The sequence below is a fragment of the Gasterosteus aculeatus genome, chromosome 10, assembly GCF_964276395.1.
Source record: "Gasterosteus aculeatus chromosome 10, fGasAcu3.hap1.1, whole genome shotgun sequence".
Taxonomy (NCBI): Eukaryota; Metazoa; Chordata; class Actinopteri; order Perciformes; family Gasterosteidae; genus Gasterosteus; species Gasterosteus aculeatus.
In genome coordinates, this window is record NC_135697.1 from 4,013,287 (window position 1) to 4,032,650 (window position 19,364).

Below are 19,364 nucleotides of genomic sequence, written 5' to 3' on the forward strand. Positions count from 1 at the left end.
TATAATATGAAATTAGAGACCTTGAGCTTCAGAACTTTATTCCCACGTGTGCTACTTCTGTGATGCTTGTTAGTTCAGAAGCCACAAATCTTTTTATCCTAACAAAAAAAAAACGCTTCCTTAATATGGAGCTTCAAGTCCTGCAGACAAAGATAACAAGTTTAACAGCGTCACTGGTGGTCATAAAACGGTAATGTAGGTTAAACACTAAACACTAAGAAACTAGAGCAAAGCGGTGCGAGTCATATGCAACAGCATCGAGGACAAGCGTGATTAGTGATGTTACACAACTGGGTGCAACAGAGGAGACAGAAAAACAGATCTGCATGAAGATCATTTCAAACCAATGCTGAGTGGAGTTTAGTGTGTTGTGACGAGGCTTCATGGTCACTTTTGTATAATGTCAACATTCCTACTTAACTAATACGTTAACATAATGTATTTTAGTAGTCAAGAGGAAAGAAAAATGAAAATGTATTTTGGCAGAAATCGCTCATTTTCATACCTGCAACAACACAAAACAATGTCAACCAGACATGAATACTATAACAATCCCAATGTTAAAGTCAAACCGTTAAGCTGCTTTAGAACTGCCAATAGCTGGATAAAAAGCTCAAACCGTCCATGAAGTCTACAAACTACTCTGCCTTAGAAATGCTTCAGAAAACATGAAGATGTGCTGCATCATAACACATAACGTGGAGCGGTTTAGGGGCCCAGCTTGTGGGGGAAGTGAGTGCAGATACAGATCACGGTCAATTTCATAGTACGACCATTAACCGGTTAACCCCAAGTTAACTGGCTAACGCAGATCCTGTTTCTTCTGTTGTTTGCTTCAGTCAGAAGCGTGGCTGCAATGACTCTAACTTACCTACTATTAAGCGGGCGTCAGATCTCTGGTGTGAACATCGGTTAGTCACATCACGGCGACTGCAGCGCTCGCCATTTATCCGCCCATAAACACATGTGTTGGCCCTTTGTTAGCGGGCAGGCGGGGGGGGAGGGGGGGGCACCTTCTGCCTCACCCACAGACCAAGATGCCCGCTGAGAGGCGAGGTGCGAGGTGCGAGGCGTTCGGTTGCTTCCTGTGAATAAGGGCTGTTCCTCACTTTGTATTTCAGATAGGAAGCTGTGCGACGCTTCGTACAAGCTATTGTCAGAACATGTCAGGATAGGGGGTTATTTCAAATGGTAATACTTTTATATATTTTAATATTTATATATGTTTTGTCTTACATTGCATTCTTCAAATGTACTTTAATAAGAAAGTTTGTGATTTTACCTTAATTTAACTTAACTGGATTTTACACGTTTACAAGAAAAATGCACTTTTTCCAGAAAAGAAACAACTGAAATATTTTCTTTAATACTAAACAGCTTTATTGTCATTATTGACAAATGTCCTGGCCTGCAACATCTGGTTTCGAGGACGGCTTCACGGCCTCTTATGTTTTTGCCATCAGAAAGCGAGGAAACGTGCACGTGGAACTCGATGCGCCGCCCGAAGCCCCCCGGCTGTCCGAGCCCCTCCCCTCTGTGGCTCACACGCCGACCCGGCTCTCTTCTCTTCCCCCGCCGTCTCGCCTGATCACAGACAGTATAAACGTCCGCCGTCGAAAGCCTGCGAGGACCATCCAAAGACACCAATGGTAAAAACCTTATGTAACGTCCCTGGCCTGCTGAGAGGACCCCGACTACGCTCATAGGTAGATGGAGGCACAACCCGCTCCACGCAGCAGAGACACAGCATCCCCAAGGATGCAAGGATGTAAGGATGTAAGGATGTAAGGATGTTTTCAACCCAAACAATCGCAACCTAACCCCCCCCCCATAAAAAGTGTCTGTGAGAAAGAAAGCATTAAGGGCCGTACCAACCGTGACACGCGTCCCTGGGATGGTTTGCCGAACCAGCACGCTCATTTGGCCTCATTACACATGGTTAAATATAGAAAATAATTATAGTAATGGCGGTAATGAGGACCTGATGACTTTTTACGAGTCGTTCCTCAGAGTGCGGGTGAGAGCCAGTTCAAATAAATGGGCCGTGTGAAGGGCCCCGGGTAGGGGGGGGCTCATGGGAAGCGGTTCAGAGCTCAGAGCACATGGTAATTTCTTCATTTGGACGGTTTTCAGGAAGGTTGACCCTCTGATTACAGCCAAAGCCAGTGGCCCGTGTGTTAACGTAATTACACGGCAGGCTTGGTGAAACTTCACCTCCGCTATTTGCAGAAAGAGTTTTGCGGAAAATCTCACAAGTTAACGTAGCTTAGATTTTTAGTCAGGGAAACGTAATCCAAGACAACCGCTGCTGCAACACAATGACATGATTGATGCATTGCATGCAAGCAGCTGTAAATCAATAGTTTGACACAGTTACACGAGCGCGAATTGAGTTGGAACTAAAAACAAAACAAAGTCGATTCGGCCTTCATCAAGCTCATTGATTGAAACATGGACGTCAGTGGCGTGTCCAGTGGTTTCTTTTCCAACCAGCTGAAAAGCCTCACTTTTGGTTGTGCGACTGATGTTTTGTATTCAGGACGCGGCACCGAGCTACTTCAGGCTGATAGAAACAGTCCCATTCATTCTGCATAAAAGACTATTGTTTCCACAGAGTAAATATGACACCGCTCCCTCTCCTCTCATTTGTGATTCACGAGCCGCCGCAGCGCTGCGAGGAATCCTCCGCAGCCTGAAACGTCCAAACAGCCACAGGGAGAGCGACAGGATGTGATGTAAGAGGTTGCTTCTAACCGCCCTGCAAGCCGCGACAAACCGCTGATGCTCAAAACATCTCCGCTTGAGAGCTGTGATATTTTTCAGTCATGTTAGTCTACGGACGGCCTGATCACAGGGAAACATGATTTGTGGCAGACTACTCGCGGGGCTACTTGTTACACTGTAGCTGGGGCGCTAACGTGCAAGCTATGAACTATAGCGCAAATTACTTCCAATAACGGTCTCAGATTGTTTATCTCTTTCCTCAACTGTGCAGTTAAGTCCTCTCTGACATGTTCATAGAATTACATATTATTTCATTAAATAAGTAGACATTGAAGAGCTTGCTAACTAGCTTAGATAGCATGGCTGCTAACCGAACACCGCTCAAAAGGTATTGGTACCTTTCTCGTAACTATATTTGAACTATTCCCGTCCTTTTGGAGCCTTTGACAGGAGGTTATTTAACACGTAGGTTACACACAGTTAATTGCGTATCTGGAGACAACTGCTTGCTAACAAGCTCAATCACCTGCTGGTTCCAGTTCAGCAAAAGTTGAGTTCCTGCATTTTCGTAATGTGCCGGGATCCATAATCCTTATTTACCTGATGTATGCAAACTGGACACTGAATGCAATGTGTCGTCAGCCAAACTTCACTGGTTCTGGGACTATTCACCTCCTCGTTCTGTCCGTTCATCATATCCTTTTTTATTTCTTTAGTGTGACATAAACGACAAGGTAACTGGACATGGCGGTAACTCCTCCTTAGCCTCCAGCACTTCCTGCCCTCTGCAGGACCCAAAGTGATCCAGGCTTGAAATTATCATGTCACAACCTACAATTAGACGTGGAAGCCACATTGGAAATATTCCCCCCCAAAAAGTCTATCTAGAATCCTGTGAGCTGGAACGGCTGCTGGGGAAACACATTGTGGAACATTACCGCTCGTATTGTGCCGAGTCGTTCCAGGACTGTGCAAATTGTGTAAACCTGCAGGAATGAACCTATAAAAGCTCCAGGGACTTTTGTTTGACCTATAAAATACAATTTACTGCATCTACACGGGTCAGGAAAGTATCATCAACGCTGGCAAACCCTCCCAACACCATGGTTGGTATCCATGGGGCCCCAGCCAGAAGGCGCTTGCCGTTGGCAAAGCACAGAGGTGGATTGTTTCCAAAACTCGACATTGATGCCAAACGAGAGTACGCGAGTGCCTGGTGGTAACCCCCGGAGACGAGCGCTAATCCCCCCGGGGGGCATCAGCCCAGACGTGAAACATGTCTCACATACATTGGAATAGCCAATGGGATGCAGATTCACTCCAGTGTCTTCTTGATTTCACGGCAGGCAGAGATCTCACAGAGACAAAGAGGCCAACGGCTGAGGCTGCCATCTTCCCTCTTTGAGACAGGAAGGGCATCGGACATGAAAGGGGAATCTTTTGTTTATTATTCTCCATTTATTATTCACACTTAGAGCTTTCCATGATCTACTTTGATATTTGATTTTTTTGCCGTCAAAAGGTTGACCATGCTGCAAGAAATGCTTCTTCATTTAAAAATCTATTTGGTGAAATGTTTTATATTGTTTTAATTGTGAAACACGCCAATGCAAACCTCTCAGAACCCAAACAGAGGTCTTTTAACCATCTTGTTTTGTCTGACACAGTCCAGAACTTAAATTCTGACACCTAAGAAGCTTGAATAAAACAATACTTAGGAACCATGCATAAAAATGACTTAATCAAGTATCAAATAAGTTGCCAGCTCTAATGCACACAGTCATTTCGAGTAGTCAACATTAGCTTAGTGTCAGCTTCTGTTCATTGTGCACCAACGTTCAATAATCACACAAAGAGAAGTAACACATTTAAAGGGAAAACGGAATCTTTTTGGATGCATGAACATAATTCCTTACAGGACGTGGTAAATGTGCTTGTTCTATCAAATCAACAGTCATAAATACAACAATATTCAGTTAAATTTTATACATGACAAACCAAAGGTAACTTATCAATCGTCAAGCATGCCAGTTTAGAAGCAAGTAACTAAAGGCGGAACGCATACTGGGGCAATAATCCCTCCCATCCACCACGAGCACCGGCCCTCAAACCGAGCCGACAAAAGGCCCCGCTGCATCTCGAGAGATGACCTCGCAACATAGCTGGCATTCCTCAAGGGGGAAGGAAGGAAAGGGAGGCGGGGGAGGGGGGGCAGGGGGTTGATGTTCGCCGTGGGTCAAGCATGGAAATGATTATATTGTTGGTGATTTTGTGTGTCTCTCTCTCTCTCTCTCTATGTGGCACACAATGTAGACGGTCTCTGTTCTGCCCGTTTTCAAATGTTAATGACCGGCTGACTGGTGAGGGGACGCAGCAAGCCGGTAGGGTGGTCTGGGGGAAAGGGGGTGGGAGGGGGGGTGTTGGAGGGGATCGCTATTCACTCTGGCTGGGAGGGAAGCTCTTCACGCGCACTGAAAATCTCGCCCATTGAGACTCCGCTAATAATGCAGCGGAAACTTGCCGTCACAGCGTGGTGATGCCATTACTTCAACGGGCAGCAGGTTGGGAAATGGTCGGCGCTGAATTCCATCCTATAACGAGCTGGGGAGCTTGTGGAAAAGCCGCTTCACAACACGTGAGGCTTGCCAGGCTTTATTGTTCCTGAAAATACAAAAACGTCTCCTTCTGCCAGACGAGACGGAGAACGTCCCGGTGCTGCCGGACTCGGTACCAACACCAGGGCCGCTTTGTCATGTGCATCTTCCCCACAAGCTTCCCACGCACCGACGCCACGGAATGCTCTCATTCTCACGGGGCGCTCCCCCAATGCCCCCCTCCCCCCCCCCCAAACAGCACCATCAGCCACTACACCCAACTGTTTGCCCTCTCGCTCCCCTCACAACTTCCTCTTTCTTTCATTTTCTGCAGGCCCTTTCAGCATTAAGGATCCTCCTCCTCCCTCTCAGAACAATGTCTGCTCCACCCCTCGCTGCTTTTTGGATCAGTGCCTGGAGCCTGAACCCATGAAAAAGAAGCACTAAAGAAAACGCATGCACACACACACACACACACACACACACACACACACACACACACACACACACACACACACACACACACACAAGCCAGAATGTGGGTTCACCTAATCACTCCTCACTGTGGTCGTGAAGCTATTTCTGCAACGGTTGCGTCAGATACGAAGGAATGAGTTTAAATGTTCTGGAAGTCTTTGATTTTTTATTTATTTATATTATCTTGTGCCAGAAAGTTGTGTTGTGAAGCAATAAAGCAACATTTTGACATTTTGGGAAACACGCTTTGTGGATTGTTTTTCTTGTAGAGGGTCAGACGGGAGAAGCTTGGTAACGTCACGGTCTCCTGACGCGGACACTTTTTAGCTAACTATCCGGTGAAACTATTAATAAACCACAATCTGGCCTTTCAAAATAAGATATCCCGCTTCAACACCTCCAAATAGCGAAGACACGTCATGCGACTTCCTGCCTTTCGCAAAATAAAAGCACTTCCTGTTAAGTACGCGATTCAAAATAAGCAGTGTTACAGAAGAATTAACTACATTTCTCATGGAATCAAACAAATAATCAAACAATTTACAACATGAACGGAGTTGAACTTGGTTTTAATGCTAAGCTAAGCTAAGCTACAGCTCTCTGGTTCTATATCTAGTCCTTGGGACTAGCCATCAGCATTTATTGATCTGGAATGGAACCGGGTGAAACCAAAACACATGATTGGCCGCTTCACTTTGCCACAGGAAACTAGTGTCACATTGTAGGGTTGTGTCGACTTCTTTCCCTTGAAAGCGACTCGCAGCCTGTCGAAAACAACCCCATTTACCCAAAATGTTGAACTTTACCTTTAAAACCTCTGGGCCTCTGTGACCTGTAAGAGATCCGCCTGTGTGCCACCCATCGGGGGGATTACACGCATTAGGACCCCTGTGGAAGACAAGCCTCCTCATTCACACCTGAACACAGGTTGGAAAGTAGGAGGAGCCTCTGCACACTACAGCTCATCTCAGGACATGAGACGGGTTGGCTGGGGGCGCCACCCGTCTCGCTGTTGTAACATTACCGCTCTGTGAGGGCGCTTAATATAGCTGTGGATAATTCACCTGATGGGGGGGGACTTAGTGAACTCTGGCACTATTTAACAGATTCTAACTGGGATGTTTGAAATTCTGACGCGCGAAAAATCCCCACCGACGCGCCGGAAAATCAGGACGCGTCATCCAATTAGCCTCTTTCCTCTGGCTCCGTTGCATAACGCAGATATATTTATCATAAGCAAAGAGCGGCGTGCGTGGTTTCTCCACTTTTATCTCGCCCCAAAGCAAACAAAGAAGGTGCAGACGCGGTTTTCACGTCACAGATCTCCCCCGGGCAGATACCATCGCTTTCATTCTCATCCACTTGACCGATCGGTGATCACAGGGCCCCGGTGGAGGTCGTTTCCCCGCTCCCCTCACTGGCGTCGCCCACCACAAAAAAACATCATTGCCCCTCGACTGCTCCCAACTTCTCCCTCGACAATGAGTGAGTACGGACATTGACGCACACACACGCCCTCCTATCAAACAACCGCACCCTGCTAAGGAGTGACACAAGGCCCAGTGGACACCAAAAGCCCAACTGTATCAAGTCCGACGTCTGAGCCAACGCAGCTACTTCACACTTCAGCAAACAGCCGCTGCCCTGCAGGCGGAAAAACAAGCTCTGAGTCAGCCGAACACTTTGCACGGTTTTTGCTTCCCAAATATGGCGAGGCAGACTTTGGGACTTCAGTGGAGGCGAGACGACGCTGAGCTGCGGCCGTGGCCGTCTCCTAACGGCCGGCGCTTCACAAACGGAGAGTGAAAAGGACTCTCCACAACAAGTGGATACTGACTGACGTCAGGCTGTCCGTCACGAGACGGCCAGAGCCTCCGATTGGTCATGTGCCGAAGTCAAGGGCACTATTAGAGATTTTGTGAGGACATTTTTTGTTAAGGGGAAGCGTCTGATGATCTCAGCCAGAAGTGGAACGTATGACAGCACAGTTAATGATAGAAATCAGCAGCATCTATGATTGTATTCAGTTGTGCTGACAGCATTGCGTCATTGCCATGATGTTTTAGTCACTTGACATACAGAATAAACCCCCTGACGAGGTTTATCAGTTCATCTAGAGGTGAAATCAAGTAGTCCAGATTAAATTTGGAAACATTAATGCTAAACATTTCCCGTAAGAGGATTGTATGCCTTTCTTCACCGATGCGATCGAAAAAATGGGTCAGCAATGAACAAACGGAGACAATAAAAAGACATTCCGCTAATGGACGGTGACAATGTTTTTTAGAGGTCATCCGAACAAATAAGCTTTTGAATTTCAGGGACATGAACACGTTGTCCAGGACTGACCTCATCGGAACATTAACCAAAAACACAGCAACAACACGTCGTGTCATTGAGGCCACACTGAATGAGATCATTTCTACCAGGTGGCAACTGGATTTTCGGAAGTAAAGTGTTCTATTCTGCTGAAACCTATTTCTACTATTTTAATGAAGGGGGGGGCGTTTAACCCTATTTACGCCCCTGTCATAAATCCAGCCTCTAGCGATGATGCGGTGTCAAAATAAGACACGTACACACCGACAAACCACACAACACGCAAAGAAGCATCCTCTTCACATTACAACCAAATCTGATATTCGAAACCAAACCCGGATGCGCTCGTTCACAGAACTCTCAGAACTATCGCCGTGAAACCCAAAGTGGGGACGTCCACGCTCTTATTTTGCCAGGTTTCACCGTGGCGAGAGAGACAGGTAGGGACGGGTCACCGCCAAATCACTTACTTTGTATTTCATGTTGTAGCGCTTCTGTCTGCGACTCCGGCAAAAGTGAGCGCAAATATCCGCTTGGTCGCGTCACGCGGCGCGCGTGTGAAGCAGGGATCGCGCGGGCGGTTAAGCGGCCATCCGGGGCGTCGTGCGCGGAGAAACGAGCGCGTCGGAGCCTCCCTGAATGCAGCGCTCCTCTCGACTCCTCTGCGCCGGAGTCCTGCTCGCCACATTGACGGGTCGGAACCGCGCATTTGCATAAGACGCCGCTGATTGGTCTGAGGAGGCCTTCTGTCCCCGCCCACCGCCGACTGCCCTGACGTCATTACCAGACAACGTGTAATGTATGCGCAGTATATTTAATCCTGTGCATACATTGCAGGCTGTAATCCCATACATTATTTTTTTCTTTCTTTCAATATTTTTTCAGTAAGTAATTTTGAAAATATAAAATATTGATATTTCTTATGGGGGGAGAATCACGTTTTAATTATTAGATTAACACCATTTAAATTGTGCCAAATTTAGCTATTGGATTTTCTTGTTTGTAATGAACCCATGGATGTACACACAACAATCACTGGAAAACTTTACATCTTAAAATATGCATTATAATTGTGTTGTAGCTGAGAATAAGTAGGCCTTAACATGTTTATACAAACATCTGCAATCAGCAAGAGGCCACACTTCATGAAAATATCATATACTACATTTTAATTGGTTTTAATTTCATTCTTTTAGTTTTATTTGTGTCGGTTGTTGACCGAGTAACTCGTGAATTAGCTTTAATGCCAAACATACATTGACTAAAGTATAAGCACAAGTTGACTGAATGCATGGAAGGAAGTTCTTACAGCTCTGTTTGTGTCACGGCTGTTCTTCTCAGAAACAGTTCAAATCTTACAAATGAAGGAAGTGTGATTATGTTCCGTTTTCTTCTGCACGGTCTGTTGGCTCAGAAAAGAATGTGTCACCGACCAACAGCGCAGCTCCACCAACACCATCTTCATGCTCTGTTATGCATAAATAAATACACAAACTGAAATGTTTTTATCTCTGAGGTCCTACCCATCGAACGTGACGTACCCGAGCATCACCAAATTTGGTTTGGAACCAAGCCAAACCCAAGCCAGAACACACCAAGATATATATATATATATAATATATGAATGCTTCACACCGTTCCAAGCATTAGAATCTAGGCTGCAATCTGCACTCATCCGAAAATACTCAAACAAATTGTAAAATATGTCATGCAAATTAGTCCAGAAAATATCTTCACAGCAGTGCCTGTGTACACTTTTTAGCTAGAAGCTAATATAGAAAACAAGACACAAGTGGCGTCCGTATCATTTCTCTCAGACAAACCTCGCCGAAGCCAAAGCAAAATAACCACCGAGCATCCCGAGCCTTACCTTTGACGTTTTGAACAAAATTATGAAATTGAATAAATCGGCCACTGTATGTGCATCACAAGCAACTTCAGCGCCTTCCACGCAGGTTTTATGGGTTGGGTTGGGAGGGTTTCCCAGCATCTCTGTTGTTATTTTGCACTCTACCCATTTTGGCTTTTGAATGGCTAAGGAAGCTGTCGCGTTGAAGTTGTTGAACGATGTAATCTAGAGTAGTCTATCTTCACTCTATCAAAGTTTTTGAACTGGTATCTCCATATTTTACAGCCGGTCTGTGTTTTTTTCAGGTGATTCTTAAAATTTGAGGGCTATTTTTGTATGTTATATTGATTTATTCCTTCACCAGTGACATGTAAACACATCAGAACACTCACACAGGTTCTCTTTTACCCTGACAGAAAAACAATTGTCCAGATAAACAAAGTAGTTCAAGAATTATTACACTTTTTTACATGGTATGCCATTTTCGGAGCAGAAGCCAAAAAAAGACTAGGTGTTAGAAAACACTGGCCGTACGTTATTTGGTATTTCTCTGAATCAATCTTTTGATTTCCAATCTCTCTATAAAAACAAAACACAATTTCTAATATGCAGGCGGTACAGGTTACAGTAAAGAACATTTAAAGATGACCTTTAGTGCTCACCCCGACTCGAGAGAAGACAGCACGGATGGCAGCAGCGATGTCAGATCTGCAAAAAATCCGCGCAGGATGTGACGGAGGTGAGGAGACACGCCTGAGCTGGCAGGGACACCATTGGTCTCTATGCATCACCCCGCTAACGCCCCCTCAGTGCAGTTCTTGAAATCTGCATGTCATGAAACACAGGAAATCAGAGGAAATAAAGTCTCTTCTGAAACCTGAAGCACGCGTACAGACCCGACGGGGGTCCGTCTGTTTGTAGCAGCGAGTGTTTTCCTCTAAATGGGGAGAGACCTCCTGTCATTAGCCTGCCTCTCGTGTGTTTCCCTTACTCTCTAATCTGCGTCGGCTCATTTATCGCAATCACAGGGGCCCTATCGGCCCTCATTGTCCCCCTCTGAACAGTCACATCCTCAGATGAATGCCTCTTGTGAGGGCACTCTAAACACTTGTTTGTGTAACATGCACCGTGGCCCAGCTGTAGACCATTCTTCAGGGCCACAAGTGGGCACCGGTGTGGGGGTATTATTTTCCGCATAAGGCGTGTTATTATATGTGCATGTGAGCACCTGTTTCCTTTGACGAACAACTCATTTCGCCATCTGCACATATCAGTGCTCTGGAAGAAAACAGCCCGAAATAAAGCCCCTGTTCTCCTGCTACAAAAACATCGTTTATCTCCGATTCACAATCTGGGACTGAATGAGCCCATTAGTCTTCAGTCTCTGGTGGCGAGTCATTTCGGGCTGGTTTCGACTGGAACCTGGCGACCAGCGCGGAAATTGCCGACAGCGGCGCGAGTTACAAAAAAATAACTGCCTGCCTTTCGTCTCTGCCAGGTCTGGACAGAGGTCACAGCAGACGCGCGTCTTCCATAAGTGGACATCACGGCTGGGTGGACAGAAGCGGGAGGCGACGACAGCTCCGGGGGCGGAGAGGTGGCCCCTCGCCGCCACGTGAAACCACGTCCCTCAAACCGGCTCAGGCAGGTTTATGGGACCACCACCACCACCCTAAACTCGAAGCGCCCCCCAACCCCCCCCCGCCGCCTCGTGTAGCCCGGTGACCCGGTGACCCGGTGACCCGGCAGCAGCAGAGAGGAATGCGCAAAACACACAAGAGAAAAGAAGAGGGAGAAAATATGAATCTGACACGCAGTTGGGGTCATGATGTTTTTCCCCCATTCGGCAAGATCTGTTAAACATAAAATGATGTTTAACAAGATTAGGTCATTATTATGACACTACTTACCAGTGGGTATGGTTTAAGTAAGGTAGATCGTTTGGTAAAGGTGAGGAAAAGTCTTTTTATGGACTGTTCTCTTTATAATATTCACACTTCTATATAGAATGAATCAATCATGTCGTCCCTCTGTTGGTGTTGTAATCCAAGCTTCTCTGGACTTTGTTGACAGAGCGAGGGCCTGTTGCCCCGCTAGCTAGCTAATGGCCGCCGCTCTCCACTGTGGCTACAGCTCATGACAGCATCCCTAAGGGTTAGCGCCCCCCCGCCCCCCCCACAAGTGCCCCTCGGGTAAACACCGTTAGCTGAGTCTGCGTCGTTAGCTCCTGAGTGCGGATACATGTGCTGTCAATTCTTTATTTAGCTCCTTGCAATCAAACTCTTATTTCCAGCAGAGTTGCCACAGCCATCCACCACCCTGAGCTCCACGCCTTAATGACGCACCACCACCACTACTACAACTACTACTACTACTACTGCTACTACTGCTACTACTACTACTACTACTACTACTACTACTGCTACTACTGCTACTACTACTACTAAGCATGTTGGCCCCGCACTTGAGTTGTTTTTTTTGCATTGCGAGAGCCAAAAACAAATTGGATTCAGCTTCATTGTAGCTGAGGGAGGCAGGAATCTGTGGTTAAACAACTAAATTATATATATCTTTCGTAGGTTAATCAGCCCTTTAATTGGGAAAAAAACCCCACTTCACCTCCACTGTCGACATTTGAAGTGGACATTTTCTTATTCATGTACCTCGTACGATGTACCAACAGAGGTAAAAAGACTAAATGGTTTGCAGTTACACAACAACAACACAACTACCTTACCGTTTAATTCTTCTCCTCTCATCATTTCTAAAGGACTTCTGAATAAATAATGTTGGCGTCAGCTAATTATAAAGAGCGATCTAGATGACACAACAAATCTTAAAGACAATTGAACTCAACGTCACTTTTCTATTGTATCTCTACTTTGTAATTCTGTCAAAATTGCCGGCATATTATTTCCTGGACGTCTCTTCTGCGTGTCAATGCCAGTAGATTGCGTGATGAGTAGTGGGCAGACACACATATGCACAACTGCATTATCTCTCCACAGGCTCTCCCTGGAAGAGATGATAATAATAATGTGTTTTTAGTTGCAAAAATGAGAATGTGGACCGCTGATGTACGGTGAACACAGTTTAGCATAATGACAAGCAACCGTTCTCCTGGCATCAGCAACATTACGCTCTAACCTGGAGGAACGAAGGTAAGGGCACATCCCAAAAGGTTTTTAGAACAACAGTCACCAATTATTGCATAGAAAAGGAAACTACATCATCTACACGATCTGAAGATCTCCACCGCCCAACTCCTCTCTCTCTGCCCACCCTTCTGTGTGTCCTCGGTCACAGCCCTCCTACATTACAGTAGATTAATTCCCTCCTGCATCATTAGCCCAATCAAGCACACGTCGATGAAACAGTCACAGGACTGTGAGCGTCGTAGCCTTTAGTGACCAGCTACGCGGCTCCAGTCTGACCCACCTCACTGACGAGAAGGCTTCCATTCACGTCAGAGTGTATTTCAATGACCTGAATAGGTCCTTGTGTGCGGCTAAAGGCTTTGCTTTATTTTGCCTTCAGCTCAGCCGCGATACGAGTGAAAAACAAGGCCATAAAAGTCTGAATTAGACAGATTGCGCTGCACGCGTAAACGCTCACGTGAACGTGAATTATTCCCGACGAGGTGCCAAGACTTTTAAAATCCAGAGTTCAATGTCCGCTGTTTCCATGCCTCTCTCACTTGTTCATTCTGTGTACATTGCCCGGGCACACCTTCCCCTGTGAGTAATTTGCCTCTGGATTGGTCTTGTATTCTGCTGCAGAGCCGACTGTTCATCTTCCTGTCACCAGCTACTGCAGGATTAAGCCTCAGAGCAGTTTTAACATTCAGCCGACACACAGATCCCTGCATACACCACAGCTTTATTGATGGCAATGGGAGAGGTGAAAAATCCGCCTTTTCCACTCTAAAGTGTGAGGACCCGTCCATACATTTGATGTTGACACAGTATCCGCTCCGGTCTTGCTCCCAATCATCCACTCCACCGAACAATGAGCCGCTACACGTGTCACTCACTCCACTGCAGCTCCAAGTCCAGGAACAAGGAAATGTGAGAAACGAAAAACCAGTCTTATTAGTCACCTTACTGCCGCCTGTCCTTCCTGTCGTTATTTGAACTCAAACGTCCTCTTTATGTTGAGTCATTTCCTTGATTAAGGCTACTTCTGCAGTTATTTAAACCAAAACGTTGACTTAATTGTCACGTGCAGTGGTATATACAAATATATATATATATATATATATATATATATATGTGTATATATATATATATGTATATATATATATATATATATATATATATATGTGTATATATATATATATATATATATATATGTATATATGGTAGTTGGCAAAACCAATGTTGCAATCTAGCTGTTGTAAAATAAAAGCGCTGAAATAGTAATAAACAGCATCCAGTTGGAAATCCATCCACAGAGACACACTTGAACGTGAAGGCTTGTGTGCTCGGAGGTTTCTGAGTGGATATCTGGGCGGGGGGGCTGCGAGTGGAGGTGGGGGAACCTTGAGCTGTAATTTCAGGGGGGATGAGGCCTGATAACGTGTTGACACTCACATTTCTGCTTCTCCGCCTGGTTGGAAGCATGATAAGACCTCCGGTTGGCAAGGTGACAGACAGACTACAACCCGACAACCCCCCACCGCCCATTCAATGTCTGATTGGAGGGTTGTTTGTGCGTGTGTGTGTGTGTGTGTGTGTTTACTGTATGTGATGTGTTGAGGGGACGTGTGAGCACACGCAGCTTTAATCAGGCCACTAATCCCAGCGGGCGCTTTCAAGCTGCGGCATTATGGGAGTGAAATCAGACGCTTTAAGCCGCGCACAGGATGATGAGGCGCTTTTTTCTTTGTGTCTTTGTCTGTAAGAGGAGCTGCATATTTTCATCAGTCAGTTGTTTGTGACGAATAAACTACTAAGTTTGTTTATTGTTACAGTATGACAGGTTGGTCAAAAACAAAGACACAAAGAATGAGTTGTTTGTTAGTCGATTCATCTTTTAAGGCCAAGTACAGTATCAGTTTGGAACATTTTTTCCCATTTCCACTTTATTATTTATTATACCGGAGCCAGTTATGGTATTGACTCTTTGGTGTGAATAAGCAGATCATTTTGTGTGTGATTACTAATTGATTCTTCATTTTATCATGTCTCAAGTCATATATTTAATATCATTCATAATTTCCAAAAACAAAATATATGTTGTTTTTTAACCAACACAGTAAGTATAATTCTTGTAAAAGATGAAACAGACAAAAACCTCAATAATTCATAGTTGAGTAAATGGAACAACATATTTTTTAATGTTTTTTATATACACGATCAAAATCACTCTATCAATGTGGTGTTGATGGACTTGTTTGTTAATAGGTTCAAAGATTCAGCTGCGTTCTTTTCATGCAGCACAAACCCACCGTGCGCCCCGTGTTCATAACCTCATGAGTGGAAGTCTGATCCCACTACTATTTCAGACCACGGTTTCTTCTTACTCTTCATCTACAAAATCCTTTTTGTTTTTCCCTTTTACGTTAATGGTTGCCTAAGATTTCTGTGCCCGTGTGACGGCTCCAGCACACGGAGCAGCTCCTTTCTGGAGAGAGCTTTGAAACGAAGCACGGTAGAGAAAAAAAATCATGGTTTTGGCTTCGCTCTGCCGGTTATTTATGGAGAGGATCCATCCATCCTCTCTGTGCTCTGCGGGCAGGAGCGATGCGGGTGGGAATTCTGGGAAGTGAAGGATCTAAACTGGGAAACAACCCCCTCCTAAACACACACGGTCTGCCTCTGGCTTTCAATGCTCCAGAGTGCACTCCCGTTTAAATATGCACAAAACTGAACAGCGTTTTAAGAGGGATTCCTGACCTTTAACTCCACCTCAGGTCCCGCTGCTCACTCTTCTGCAAGACAACTCGTCTCTCTGCCAACTGACCCACTTTTAACCTCTCCTGACTGCTTTGTAGCCACTCTCCTCCATCGGGCCACCACTTCTCCTGTTCACTTTGGCTCTGTACTTATCTGCATGTGCATGTTTTCTCAACTAAATGCCAATACCAAAACACAAACCACAATCATGGAGTTGAGCAGAACACGGGAAGAACGCGGGAAGGAAAGCAAGTGATACAATGCAAGCCATCCGGTGCATTGGAAACGGGGTTCTGGTTTCCTGCATACCCTGCTGACTGAGATGAATGGCTGTAGTGTGGTTGGTTTCTTAATGAACTCATAGCAGGGTGTAGTCTGGCTTGGCGGATTGCTCAACGCCGAGTCTGGAGCGCTGCAGATGTAATTGTGGTTGTTACGAACGGGGCCTGACTGCTCCGGTTGCTCGCTGGTTGCTGTTGTCAGGACGCGGAGCTCTGCCCGGGATCTGCGGCCTGAAAAAGTCAAGTAAGCGCTTGGCTTACATCTGGATTTGGTGGTCGGACCGTGGGTGGATGAGGCATGATGGGACTTTTTTTGGTATCGACGCCTCTGTGTTTGTTCAAGGTGAAATGGAAACAAAGCAATTACATCAACAAGCATGTCTGGCCCACCCTGGAGGTCTACACACAACACCGGGGAACGAACAAAAAGGAAAAAATACTATAACTGTGTAGTCATTTAAGGACTGTCCCTAAGTGCTTTTTTAGGTATTAGTACTGACATTTTTCAATTTTATGCTCATTAAGGAACTTTGGTGCTTAGAAACACTCCCACTTTTGTCCACAGGGACCACCAAACAACAAAAAACACACAAAATGAAGTAACTTAGTAACTTTTAGGAAGTATTTCTACACAGTAATAGCGCTCCTTTCACTCAAGCAAAGGATCAGAATACTATTCTACCATTGATAGACATGATAACATTGATCTAAATGCTACATTTTGCATGCTACCATGCGGTGACCGCATGATTTTCCAAAGCCGCAACTGGCGCCCTTTAGTGTAACTTATGTTCACGCTATTGGATATCGCTGCAAGCTTGACTTGGATATTAACTAACGGTAATCATTCTCATTGATTCTTTAAGAAAGAGCCTCCAGCGTTGACAACAACCATGACAACCAAACATCGATTGACTCCTCTCAACAACATAAACGGACCACTTGGTGTTTTCATATTTTTGTTTAACTCCATCGAGCCAGACTGTGTTCACGTTAGCTGATTTGTTGTTGGTAACAGAAGCTATCTGTTGTGTCGCTTGAACCATCCGCTAGCGATTAACATTAACTTACCCAAACAGACCAAAACCCAAATAACCCCAAAATACTTGAATTTAGTTCAGAGCGCGTTTGTCCGTGCATGCGTAAGGATTTCGCAAAACAACTTGGAAAGCCGTCAAGGGGACAGCAGAGGAACGGGTGGCGTTCGGTTCGGCGTGTGGTCTTGCGTGCACGCTCTCCCTCTGACCCCGTTTTCTGTTTTTGTACGAGTGGTGGCGGCGAAAACATCGGTCTACAAACCAGTAGCACATTAGCTAGCATGCAAAGCAGATGTTCACAACAAAGCAGCGACTGCTAGCACGCAATAATAAATCTGAGGTTCCAGCGAGGAGAATCCTCATCGTGTGCGGAGGAGCCGGGCCGAGTTCAGCTGAGGGCCTCCGACACGTCGACCGCCGCTTGAATGTCCTCTGCTGTCTCTCTCCGCCTGACTCACAATCGCGGCCCAACTCGTGGTCAGCAGTCGGGTCGAGTTTCTGCACTTGGTCATCCGAAGTGGTTTCTTCTCAATGTCAGGTTCTCTCCCCCCAAACCCCCCCGAGCTCCCTCCCCCACACTGTTGGCAGTCTGAATAAAAGTCAGCCACACAAGTGCTCCACATGTCTTGCTATTGGAAATATCTAATGTCTCGCAGAGCGTAGCATCGTTTCTGCCAGTACACCAGAATGACCCAGAAATATTTGTTCAAATGTAATCAAAATGAGGCAAAACCAACAAAGTCTTGTTCAGTTTGTCCTTTTGTTACACAATAGTTGCGTTAAAGGAGTTAAACATTACGTCATTTAGAAAGAAAGCAATCTTCAGGTGCAAAATGAGATAGATTTGTTTCCCGGCCTGTGAAAACAACGTATGTCTCCGGCTTTGTGAAGATGCAGTTTCCCAACAGTCCAATGGTTTGTCCTCAGTTACTGAAGAACTGCAAGCTTAATTGGACATTTTGAATTTCTGGACCATGACAAAATAACATAAATAACAGAAGTAAGAGCAAATGTTTCTGTAATGGGAACATCAACAACACGTTGGCGTCGCTCGCTCACGTACTGAGTAGCCCACTGAACGACCTTCCTGGGTCGACGCGACAAAACCACTTCGTTAGGTATAATAAAAACATTACGTCTTGGCTTCAAATAAGTACTTAAAGTGTAAACATTGTGTATTTCAACGAGAACGGGCTGACAAACCAGATAATTCCAGACCCTAACAAAATCAGACAATCAGCAACATGCGGCTTCCATCAGTCAGTGCTGGTCTGAAATACTGTAGATATTAAAACAATACGCATGAACAACCGGATACAGTATTATTCAGGCTGAAAATACTTGTTTCATCCTCCCTCCTTTAATTGGACGTCTTTTGTGATTATCTATTCTTAGTAAGGGCCTTGTGCTTATTATTATATTTTACGGATGCATTTCATCAATTAAGTCCTATGTTTGTGGATAAAAGATTCATACACCAAAAATGTTTTTCAGAATGTTTTTTAGTTTTTTTTCTGTAAACTCATTTCCCCCCAAAAAGGAAAAAGGGCTTTTATGACGATCCAATTTTTCCGAAGATTTCTTTTCCTTATGAAATTCCAAACTATCCATTATCCATTTATAGAGCGAGTACCAAGTAGGTCTCTGCACCCTCACGCGGAGCGAGAACATTTCCACAAACTTTTACCATCTCAGATTGATGCTGTGTTCACATTTCCAAGCAACAGATGTTGCAGAGGAGACAGATGAGAAACCCATTTGGTGAAAGAATGTGCAGGAAGGCTCGCTGCCTGGCTTAACTAGCAGGTTTTTTTCCGCTTATTGAACTCATTTAGACGCAGGAACTTTAAAGTGAGGTTTATATCTGTATTCCTACGGCTCGGAGGAGTTTCAGTGTGGGTGTAAAAATGTGCCTTGCTTTAAATCATTTAATTTTCCACTGCTGTGAAGGAAACAACTGCAACTTGAGTCTTAGACGTGACAAAATGTAATGTGCCGTTTGGCCTGCGTTTTTAGCTAAAGCTCATTCCAGTTAAACTGCAATAAAATACAGAAATGGTTCAAAAGCGTTGTTGCATGTAAGCTGCATGTAAACGGCAGACCCTTTGTCTGAGCTGCACGTCCGTTTTCCACCTCTGATGAGGTGCACATTGCCCCATTTAGCTGAAAGAATGGATTCCTACCCG

General features: G+C 45.2%; 1 protein-coding gene and 1 long non-coding RNA gene across 4 annotated transcripts in view; one reads left to right on the forward strand and one right to left on the reverse strand.

Moving 5' to 3' along the window:
* The window catches only part of nedd9 (neural precursor cell expressed, developmentally down-regulated 9), a 23,693-nt gene extending 12,927 nt beyond the window's left edge, over positions 1-10,766 (reverse strand). Inside the window, exon 1 of one of the 3 annotated variants that reach the window (XM_078080778.1) lies at positions 10,626-10,766. In XM_078080778.1, the coding sequence (XP_077936904.1) occupies positions 10,626-10,751 (126 nt within the window). In that variant the 5' untranslated portion in view covers positions 10,752-10,766. Of the gene's footprint in view, positions 1-1,109; positions 1,116-8,584; positions 8,870-10,625 lie in introns of those variants that run through there. The other 2 variants (XM_040188925.2, XM_078080779.1) reach the window with 2 other exon arrangements.
* Positions 5,058-19,244, forward strand: LOC144383450 (uncharacterized). The gene is made up of 2 exons (XR_013450851.1): positions 5,058-8,554; positions 11,462-19,244. It is a non-coding gene; the product is annotated as an uncharacterized LOC144383450 (long non-coding RNA).
* The last annotated feature ends 120 nt before the right edge of the window (positions 19,245-19,364 follow it).